At 48.9% G+C, this 11,354-nt stretch overlaps 1 protein-coding gene across 2 annotated transcripts in view; it reads right to left on the minus strand.

Moving 5' to 3' along the window:
- ERI3 (ERI1 exoribonuclease family member 3) overlaps window positions 1–2,291 on the minus strand; it is a 129,055-nt gene extending 126,764 nt beyond the window's left edge. The window contains exon 1 of one of the 2 annotated variants that reach the window (XM_060021195.1): window positions 2,027–2,291. In XM_060021195.1, coding sequence (XP_059877178.1) covers window positions 2,027–2,161 — 135 coding nt within the window. In that variant the 5' untranslated portion in view covers window positions 2,162–2,291. The remainder of the gene's footprint in view (window positions 1–2,026) is intronic. The other variant, XM_060021213.2, reaches the window with a different exon arrangement.
- Between the last annotated feature and the right edge of the window lie 9,063 nt (window positions 2,292–11,354).

Genomic DNA, 11,354 nt, shown 5'->3' on the forward strand with positions numbered 1-11,354 from the left:
CTTATGTCATCAGTAAGGCTTCTGGTCAATGCTATTAGTAGTTACGTTTTCGGGGAGTCAAAAGTTATAAGCAGATTTTCAACTGTGTGGGGAGTCGGTTACCCTAACCTCTGCGTTTTTTCAATGGTCAACAATATATATTTTTGCAAAGATGAATTTCATCTTCTCTAGTGGCATACTTTTCTTCCTAAGGAGGTTTATCTCCTAGAAATACTAAATATTTACAATATCTGAGCTTGGACTGAGAGAGATGGCCATGAAGTCGTGGCTCTCTGGATAATCCCGAATCCTAGTCTAGCCAAGGAGGGGATACTAGTAAAGGCTGACAATATTCAGAACTCAGGCACTGAAGCAGGGATTGGAGGAAACACTGGTTGCCACAAAGCCACAGGCCATACTGCAAATAGCCACACAGACCAGGAAACACTTGCAGGATATATCTAGGTCTGCCTCAAGTTCTAAAAAAGTCAAGGTAATCAAACCCCAAATCAAATCATCAATGGACACCTATCATATTTATCACTTAATTCAGATTTTCCATACTCCGGTTTCTCTTCAGATCACTTAAATCTTGCACCTTTTACTCATCAGATCTTCAAAAGGATTAGAAGTTGCAGAAGTGCCCTTGTAAGCTAGCAACGCCCTTGCACAAAGAAACACCTAGGTTTGGAACCAATCTATTCCTTCTACCACTCTACACATTTAACACTTTATTCTACTCAGATCCCCTGGAAAAATGCCACTCGCCAACCTACCCCACCGCAAAGAAAACACTTTTCAAAATGAAAGGGAATAAAAGCACTTTTATTTGGAAATTTCAAGTTGCAAGGAGAGCTCTCAGCCAAGCTCTATGACCTAGCTAGCCGATTATTTACAGGATCTTTGGGCAGGAATTGTTAATGAGCTTTTAATTTGGAGTGCTTAAGTTGCCAAAGTGCTCTGAGCTCCAGTGAAGCACCACAGAATCCATAAAGGAAACCTTATCAATCACTTCCCGGCAGCTACCTCCCCCAACTCCCCCCACGAAAGGCAGCCAAGTGGGTTTCTAACCAAGATCACAGACACACACATTAGTGAAGTCACACTCCAAGTCCCTGTTTATAAATTGGCTTTCAAATGCTAGGGGATTCAGGTATAATATACTTAAGCTCCAGGCATGAACCCACCAAAACAAGGCATGCTGTGTATGATAAAGTCAGAATAAAGCAGAATTTGATGAAGCCAATTTCTGGTAGAAACTCTACAATCAAAAATCATTCAGCCAATCACAACCTACTATCGTTCAAATAGTGTACGGTCTTTAGCCAATGGGATTCCTGGTTTTTTGCCCTTCGCCTGGGAGACTGATAAAATGTCTGACAAGAACTAATACCAGAGAAGTGGCCAGAGACCTACAGCAGAGGGAATGATGGGTACCATCAGTTTACAAAATCCAGCCCTAAGGACAGAATCCAAACCCCCAATGAGAAGCCACGTTCAGCATCTTCCAAGTCAACAAGGAGCAGTTATATTTTGCAAGAACTCGCAATCAAGCCCCAATCCAAGTTCATGCCTTTTTGTTTTAAGAAAACACCTGTTGCTGGAGCATTTGCAGGAAAAGCAAACAGAAAGCTAGCCAAGTTAGGCCCCTTATTCAATCCTTCCACCGTAACTACGACCACCGCAACAGATTTACAAAAAGAAGTAAACTGCTAAGCTGTGTGTCTGTGTGTGTGTGTGTTGGGGAGAGGATAAAGGGAATGTTCTCTCTACCATCTCCTTGCTAGCTTTCTATCCTCTTTGGTCAAAGCTCTCTTCCTCCTCCTAAGCAATCCCAGGTAGGAAGTCAGCATGCTTAATCACCTCACCCAGCCTGTCTTTCAAAGCCCTGCCCCTCTCCTTCTCCGCCTAAACGTTTCTCAGTAGACCATGCATCCAGGGTGAGCACATGGGCCAGCACCCCAGGCTGCACAAACTGCGCGCCGCGACCCTCACCCCGCATGCATTACCAGGGCCCAATCTGGGGGGGCCTCGCCGCATCACCCACCCCGGGGTGTTGCCCCCAACTCGGGCCCATCCAAGTCCAGGGAATTGTAAGGGGAGGAGCAGGGGGCCAGGAGACCAGCCCTCCTTCCCAGGGCCGCCCCCGCCCCCCGTCAGCAGCGGGAGAGGCTGTCGCCATGGCAACGCCCCCTCCTCGGGGCCAGCGCGGCAGGCTCCCTCCAGGTGCAGGCCCCGACTTCTCCCTCGGCCTGAGCAGGCGCTCAGGGCAGTTTACGGCGGCGGGCGCGGCCCGCGCCGACTGCGGCGCCGGCCAGGCAGAGGCAGGGCCAGCTCCGCCCGCTCCCCACCGCCCGTTCCCGGCCGCCTCAACAGCGGCAGCCAGCACCACGAGTCCACAACACACCGACTCACCTCCGCGCACTCTGACCCCGGCCGACGCGGCGGACGGGCGGGCGCGATGGCCAACCGCTGAGCCCGCCGCCGGCTCCTGCGACCAATGGGCTGCACGGGGGCGGGGCTTCTTCTCCCCAAAGGCTCGCTCTCCCGCCGACATGCGCGCGAAGGTGCGCCAAGATGGTGACTCCCCACCGCAGGCCTTATGGGACTTGTAGTGTCGAGGTTGCACGTATTTAGAAGAAAGTGAAGGGGGGGGCCTCACTTCTGAGCTGTGAAAGAAATTTTCTACAAAAGGAAACTTTCTAAGGCCTAGAGAAACCCAGGTCCCCCACTTCCGTTTTCCCACCTTCCAATATACCCATGAGGTGAATATAGGCTCATAAGGTGACATGTTGTATTTAGATGTCACCTTCTCATGATTAGTTCATTCAGCAAGCCACTACTATCATTTACTCTCTGAGGTCGGCCTGGGGAAAGACCTGAGAGGAGGGGGATTTTAGGCGAAGAAAAAAATGCTTAGATTTCTGAAGGGCCTTCCCAGGGAAGAGGGAGCTAAGTTGTTAAGATCAGCTCCACAGGGAACTTCAGAGTTAAAAAGGATTCTGGCCTCAGCTGTGGGGAGTTTCCACAGTCAGTCTTTTCAGTCAACTGGAGAGAACTCTGGCCAAAGCCAGAGATGTATTTGTTCATCTTGGTTGTGCCTCTCTGGTAAGTCATGGGCACTAGGTTCTGAGCTGGGAAACCCCAGCCTTGGCCAAGCCAGTGATGGTTTTGACAGCCTCCCGGTCAGCCAGGAACCATCTGTGACCAGCTTCGGTCACCAAGCCCTCTGTCTGACATCTACACATTTTCACTTAAGAAAATGTCGTCAGGTCTGGGCCCTACCATCTCCGTGAAATCTGACCTTAACATAATGAATGGTTCCCACCTGAGCTGGGAAAGCCTGGTAATCCCCCCTTTAAGGAACGCCTTCCTTAATCCCACATGATGGGTTAGGTGATTCTACTCTGCACCTACGGAATTTATTGCATTGTTTTATAATTGTCCGTTTCTTTGTTGTCTCTCCCCCAGGGCTGTAAACTCCTGTAAGGTAGGCATTATTTCTATATTGTTCATGCTGTAAAGTAATATCCAGCACAGTACCAGGCATAAAGCAGACACACAATAAATGTTTGTGAACAAATGAGGGAATAAACACCAGCAGGGACAGGTGTCACTTAACCAAGGGTCAGTAAAGTGGAGGCACATCTGCCCATCGCCTGATTCTTGGAGCTGGAATTGGGTCTTCCTCTTTCCATTAATGTTATCTAGATGTTAATCCCAGTTGATCATATCAGTCAACATATTTTATAGTGCCTCTGCTAAGTGTCAGGCACTGTTTCTGTTGCTGAGGATTCACTGGTGAATAAGACACACAGAATCTGTGTCCTCAAGGAGCTTTTACATTGAGGAGGAGGAGGGGAGAGGAAGAACAGACAATAAACAAGTAAGTAAATAGATAAATAAAATTAGACCAGTATAAAATAGATAGCTGGTGGGAAGCAGCCGCATAGCACAAGATCAGCTCGTGCTTGTGACCACCTAGAGGGGTGGGATAGGGAGGGAGGGAGGGAGACGCAAGAGGCAGGAGATATGGGGATATATGTACATGTATAGCTGATTCACTTTTTTATAAAGCAGAAATTAACACACCATTGTAAAGCAATTATACTCCAATAAAGATGTTTTAAAAAAAAATAGACTAATAAGAGGCCTTAGTATGGCCTCTCTTGTCTCTGGCTTTGTTATATCCTGAATCTGGCCTGAGAATATGGCATAGCCAGCCTTCTTGGCTGTAAGAATGAAGTAAACACACACTATGAGAATTGGAGGCTTTCCTTAAGGCCCAGCCCCAGTATCCTCCATGGAACCCTTGACTTCCCCAAAATGTGTTCTTTCCTCCTTGGTGCTCTAGAGCTCATCTGAACAACTTCCAGGGCCTCACCACATTGTAAGCTCTTTTTGGACAAAGACCAGGCAAAATGCACTCAAATAATAGGACAGTTTAAGTACACTTGGTACCTTACACTGCTGCCTAACCCAGCATTTGGCTCCCTCAAGCCTTTGGCTGTGTTCTGGTTCCCTAGAAAACAGAGCCTGAGGCAAAGCTTATGTAGTAAGATTTCATTGGGAAATGTAATCCCTGGACAGCAAGAGTGAGGGGGAAAAGAGATGTGAGGCAGGGAAGGAGGGAATGAAAATATAAAGTAGTATTGTTATGACCAAAGCTTAACAGAAAACACAGCTAGTTGCTCTGTCCTACAGACCATGTAGAACTATCACTTCTCAGACAGGAAGAAAGGGAGGGTTGCGTTACCCCACCACTCCCGTAGCCACAGGGGGCGCCAGATCCCACACCCTAAAGCACAGTGGTTCATCTGAGACTAGAAAGGATGAGAGGAGCCTCTGGCCTGGTCAAAATAGGCCACTGCAGTCCCATCACAATGCGCACATTGGAAGCTCTTTCAGAACCTAACCCTCCTCCCAGAGGGCGCTGAGACAACCAGATGTGTTAGTAAATGACGTGATAGTAGTGGCAGCTGGGTTGTCCATAAAACAGGTGGCCAAGGTCTAGGGTGGGGCAAGCAGATGGGGCGAGTGAATTTTCGGAGACAGATGAACTGAGTCCAGTACAGGCACATATACACCCTGGGTAGACTGCCTGGCTGCTGGATTCAGTGACTGAACTAAAGTGAACACTGAGAGCAAGAACCAAAGAGAACCACATGGGTTCTTCTGCAGCCCTGTCAAACCACCAGGAAAATCCGCAAGATAGCCATCAAAGTTGGGACCTTAGCAACTGAAGGGCAGAGAACCCAGGACCCAAGGACAGTGCATGGCAGCCCCCAAACTTGGCACAGCTGAGAGAACCCAGACTGGATCCGAAACCATTTTATCTGATAAGTGGAGAAACTGCTTCTGCCATTCTCAGTCCTGTAAGCTATGTAAGATAGCATAGTGCAGTTATAGGGAGAGTGAGTGTGGAGAGAGCCTGCTCAGGTGTGCATCCTGGCTCTATCTGTGACCTTAGGCAAGTCACATATTCTCTGAGGCTCAGTTTCTTCATCTCTATAGTGTAGATAATACTAGTACCTACTTGTTATTAGAATTAAACATGCTTAGCACAGTATCCTGCATAAAGAGTGCAGTAAATATTGGCTGTTACTATTATTCTTGCCCCTCCCCCACCCCTCTTCCAACTCCTCTTCCCACCGTGACCACCACCATACCACCTCCTTGCTCCCCCACGCCCAGCCCCAGTCTTCTCTGCTCCAAGAGCAGTGGAGCCTAGACCTGGCCATGCCTTCTTCACCCTGCTTTCCCCAGGGCTGTTCCCTATGAGCGCGAGCCATTCATCTCCCTGGTGACCTGAATCTGAACTAAGAGATGGATGTGGTGTGGCTGAGGCCAGGGTGGTAATGTGCTCCCTTATCTCTGTGCCCCTCACTGGGGCCTAGTTAATTTTCCCTTTGATTTTAATATAGATTTATTGAAAGTTTCAGTTATCAAAACAAACTGCGGCAGCAAATTGGTGTTCTTTGCTGGCCTACAAGTGCCTATAAAGCTGCCATGCTCGGGAACGAATGGCGCCTCCAGGAGGTCAGTCATGGCAACAGGAAGTCCCTGGGGACGTACACACTGCCGTTTAATATTTTTCTTATTAGCCTTTTTCTTCTTGGCTATCTAAGCCTCCCCTTTAAATCGGAAATCAAATGGAGCCACCTGCCCAGAGAGGCTCTCTTCCCCAAGCTGCTCCACTGTTCCTTCTCCAGTCCTGGCCTCCCCACCTCTAATCCTCTGACTTCTCCCGGCCTCACCCATTGTTCCAGAGAGAGTTGTGATTCACATGCCCCAGAGGTATGGCCCAATGCCCCGTCCCAACTGTGGAAGGTTGGCTTAGGCTATCCAGCCACTAGTCAGAAACAAAGAATCCCTAGAAAAGATTGGGGCCTCTTCCAGATCTGGTGCTCCGAAGGGAGGAAAAAACAAAGTTTTTAAAGCAAAAGAGTTGTTTTCCAAAGGGCAGACAGTCCTGCCAGGAGCTACTGAACTCAACAGAAGCAAAAAGGAGATGATGATCCTAGAGATTGGGCAGATTTTCCTTCCAGCTCAAGAATTGTCTGATTTCATTCTCACATCCCCACTGCCATTCCCAATAAGGCCCCTCCTCTCAATCCCAGCTTGATTTTTCAGACCCTCCATTTTCTGGTACCAATCTGCCTCTCTAAGTGCAACCTGGTTTCTTGCTTGCCCCAGTGGCTCTTATAGGTAGAACCACTCACTGCCACCTCTAGGCTCTGGAATCAATCCTGTCCCAGGGGAGAGGCTTCATGATCTGGTAACCTCTCCTCTCCCGGTCATCATCTCCTCTTCTGGGCCTGTGGTGCTGCTGGGTCACTTGTACATGCCGCATCCCAATTCCCAAGGGCTTCTCCTTGCTCTTAAACATTCCCTGCCAGCAACAAGGGCTACTGCTCTTCCTCAGAACTCAGACTATGACTAAAGGTCCTGACGGCTGTAGCTGTGCAGCTAGAGTGGTGGCAGGTGCAAGGGTTTGGATCCAGAGAGTCCAGGAGTTGAACCTTGGCTCTGACGCTTGCTGCCTCTGTGACTTGGGGAACCTCTCTGTGGTTTCATTGCATCTTGTGCTTGCATCTGCTCTTTTCTAAGGACCACTCTATAATGAAACGACTTGTCTGTATTGCTCACCTACAATACTCTGAGATCCTCGATGAAGAAGACTGTGTTTTAATGGTCTTTATATTCCAGATACGTCTATTTGATGAATAAGTAAAGTTCCTCTACTATAAAATGGAGATAATACCTACATAAACAAGAAAGCACCTACCACAGTGCCGAACCAACATGAGGTAGGTGCTCAGTGAGTGAAGTTTCCTTCATCATTTTTCCCTTGAAGTTGGTCATCAGCCACCAGCACTCCCACTTTTTGCCTGTTCCCAACTCGGCTTCAAGTTCAGCTCTTCTCTCCTGTTGCCTGCTGGAGCCCTTCCACCACAGTTCAAATGACAGCATTCACCCTGGCCCCTTTAAAGTGACGCCAACTTCTCCTCTCCTCTAGACCAGGCTCCCTCCATTTCTCCAAATCTACTCACAAACTGATGTCTCCTGGTGGCTCTATTCCCTGGACTGCCTTGTAGCTCATCTATAGCAGTGCAGATGCTCCCTACCATCTATACCAGCTGGTGATACCAATAAATTTACATTAATGTTAGCACACCAATGTTGCTGATTCTAGGCCCCTGCCCGCTCCTGTAGAAATATTGGTCCCCTGCAGTGTTCCTTAAAAAAAGCCTCAATTGTGCCCATGGAGCAATACAAGCTACTACGATCCACTAATTCTGTCATTAAGTGCACCATGGATGCTGGCCTTGAATGCCTCTGCCCAATGTGCTCAATTCTCGTGGTACCATGACAGTGTGAGAGCATGACACTCTCAAAGTAAGAAGATGACTCCCTCCATATTACATGCAGCTAGGGGGATGTGAAGCCCCACAGCAGGGAGGTTTGAGCTCTTAAGTGTTTCAGAGGCAGGTCTTTCCACTTATTTAACCAGTCCTTTTTCTTCCCATTTTGTACACCTACTACCACTTCCCATTTTGTACATCTACTACCACCAGAGGAGCGAAAATAGGGTGAGTTTAATAAGAGCCATTATACTGAACAAGACCCACGATCCCTCTTCAACCCTTAGTCCTATTGTGGAGACTGGCTGCTCTGCCAGAACTCCCTCTCCTGTATCATTAGGTTTCTCTCTGGAGCTCTGCTGGCCCTTCCAGCAATATGGTGTCCATTGGGTTATCCAGTCATGCTGGTGTATACCTGATCCAGTTATGGGCTTGGTTCAAAATTGTTTTCCTCTGAGAGGATTTTCAGCCCCATGTAAAACAGTGGATTCAAATAGATATTTGGGTCAGGGGATGTTGCCTGGCTCCCCACACTGGATGTAGCCAAGTATCATCTCCAAATCCCATAGGACCACCATTACACTAAATTTCTCCCCACCCAGGATTTAGTGAATAAATTCCTTTTACTGCCTACCACCTTCTGTTACCTTCCCAGACTAGTGGGGCCTTGTCCTTACACTAGACTCCTTGTGGTTTCATAGCTCCTCCTTCCTGGTCTTGACTTGGTGTTCAAGTCCTCTACACTCAGGCTTCAACCTATGCTTCCAGCCTTATTTCCTAGTAGTTCTTTAACTCCCCTTCTCTTCCAGGCCAAAGGGACTGATTATTACTCATCGAGGAGCTTTGTATTTCTCTGCCTCCAAGACTTTGCTGGTGGTTCTCTCAATGGGGAGTGCCTTCCCCATTCCCATCTCTCAACTGAACCCCGGGAGAAGCGTGCCCTGCTCCAGGAAGTATTTCCTGATCCCCAAGGGGCTATTCCTTCCCCTCTCCTGAGTCCCCAAACCCTATCTGCCTGTCACACCCTGCATGGTAGGTGGTAATGCACAGGCCAGAGGCTTGCTCAGCATTCTTATCTCTAGGCACTGCCCAACCACAGCCCCCAGGACCTGAGAATGCTGTTGTAGGGCTTTTAAGAGGGCATCCAGGGCCTTCAGGGGATCTCCTCCAGCAACCCCAGCTGAACTAAGAGCTTGTGTGTATACTTTTTCAAGATGCAACAAACATTCTTTGAATATCTAGTTTGTGCTAGGCTCCTTGAAAACTCAGGACAGGAACATGAGCCACAGACACAGTTCTTGCCCTCATAGAACTTACACTCTACCGAAGGAGACACATGGGTAAGGAACCAAGTGTCACTCAGAGTGATAACTGTGATCATAGAGACCAGTTGCCATGAAGGTTTTAGGATGAGGGGTCAATCACAGCTGGAAAGGTTTCTCAGAGCAGGTGACATTTAAGTCAAGTCTTAAAGGTTGAGCAGGACTTTCCCAGGCCCAGGAGGTGGGGGAGAAAAGAATGAAGAGGGCAATACAGGCAAAGGGAATGACATGACAAAGGCTCAAGGCAAAGAAATGGCCCACGTGTGGATGGGAAGAAAGCCAGTACTACTGGAGCAGAAAGTGTGGCAAAGCGAGTGGTGAAAGAAGAGTTTGAAGAAGTAGGCAAGAGTTAAATTCATGTGTAGTCTTATAAGCAAGCCTTCTTAAGGTGTTTGGACTTGATCTTGAAGGCAATAGAGAGCCACCCAAGGGTTTAAAGCAGGGCAGTGACTAGGTCAGTTCGGTGTTAGGGTGGTACTGCTCAAACTTTAATGTGCTTGCATTCCAAGCGCCTGGAGATCTTGTTAAAATGCAAATTGTCATTCTGTGGACCTGGGAAAGGCCTGAGATTCTGCATTTCTCAGAGTTCCCTGGTGACACTGATGCTGCTGGTCCTCAGACCCCACGAGGAGTAGGCAGGTCTTAGTGCGATCTCGCTGGCCCTACTTCCCACCTTCCCCAATGCGTCCACTCACAGAGCATTCTTCTTTTCACTGAAGACGGTTCAAGGCTGCTGTGGTTCTTCACTTTTATTTAGCATCTATATTTTAGAAGTTGTTAATTGATAATTTGCTCCACGCCCAGCAAGGATCAGGTGCAGAGGGCGCAGGGCTGGGGGAAGACAATAAGCAAGACATTTTCCTGCCCCAAAGCTTTCAGCGTCATCTGTGAAGGGGCAGTTTTCCCTGAGCTGCCCTCTGCCAGACTTGTCATAAAAATGGTAAATGAGGCATGTCTCAGTAGTGCTCCCTGGGGCCCCACCTCCTCGGCAGCCCCATCCAGAGATGATCCTGTTTATCCCTAACCGTTGTCTGTGACCTCTAAATCAATTCCCTGATACAAAAACCCTGGTCCTCCCCAGTCCTCCTCCCAATTCCAGGCTATGTCAATTTGTAAAATTGGAGGCACGTGTGATGACAGGCGTTATAAGCGCAGGCTCTGAAGTCAGGCTGCCTCGGTTCATGGCCCAACTCCATTACTTATTAGCTGGGTGACCTTGGGCAAGTGGCTTGAGTTCTCTAAGCCTCAGTCTTCTCATCTGTAAATTGGGGGTAATAAGTCTTCCTGTGTCACGGGCTGTTTTGAGACTCAGATGTGGCAATGCCTATAAAGCACAGCCCCTGAAACAAGCAGAGAGTACCCCATAACTGTTAGCTATTGTTTTTATAAATACGAAAACCTACTGTACAGGAGCTTACCAAAGCCCTGTTGAAAGCCTGTATAAGCGAAAATCCCTGTCATCCCCTCTCCACCCAGGATGGCTTTTTCTGCTTGTACCAACCCCTCCCTAATGCTGGGGAAACAGAACACAGCCCGAGGCCGGCAGTGCAGAGGTGCCCCGCTGGATAAGGCAGCCTTTGGAGAGCGCTTACAGGACAGGAGGCTTCAGCCTCCCAAAGCTGAGGCTCCGTGTTGGAGGGGGATGCTTTGTGGATTCCCTCCTACCTCCACGCATCCCCACAGTGTCCCCTCTGCCCGGGTCACCCAGGCTGCCCCTCCTTCCGGCTGCAGGGAGAGAGGCAGCTTCAATCATTCATCTTAATGTCTTTATTAAGCAGGGTTATGACCAGGATGAGACAAGAAACAAGGTCTTTTAGTGTAAAAACACGGCTCCCTGGGCTTGGCCCCAGGGGACTCCTCCCCGGCACTGCTGCCGCTCCCAGCTACCGCTTCTGGAGGTCCAGGTCAGGCAAGATGATTCTGCCCTGATTTCTCTCTCTCCCTGTTTCTTTGGACAGTTCTAAGGGCCTGCCCAGAGCGTTCATGTCCAAAGGGAAGAGCATGACTTGGCATTTGGTGGCAGCCACGGGGTCCTCAAGGCTGTGTTAGGCTTGAGCCGTAACTTGGGATCACTGTCCTCATCACCTCATCACTCACCCGCCATGTGCGGGCAGCGACAGCCTTAGCCACTGGGCCCGGGGGTGTGGGGTGGGGGGCACGATGGGGCCGGACCTGGAGTCTGGGCTCA

The sequence above is a fragment of the Delphinus delphis genome, chromosome 1 (assembly GCF_949987515.2).
Source record: "Delphinus delphis chromosome 1, mDelDel1.2, whole genome shotgun sequence".
Classification (NCBI taxonomy): Eukaryota; Metazoa; Chordata; class Mammalia; order Artiodactyla; family Delphinidae; genus Delphinus; species Delphinus delphis.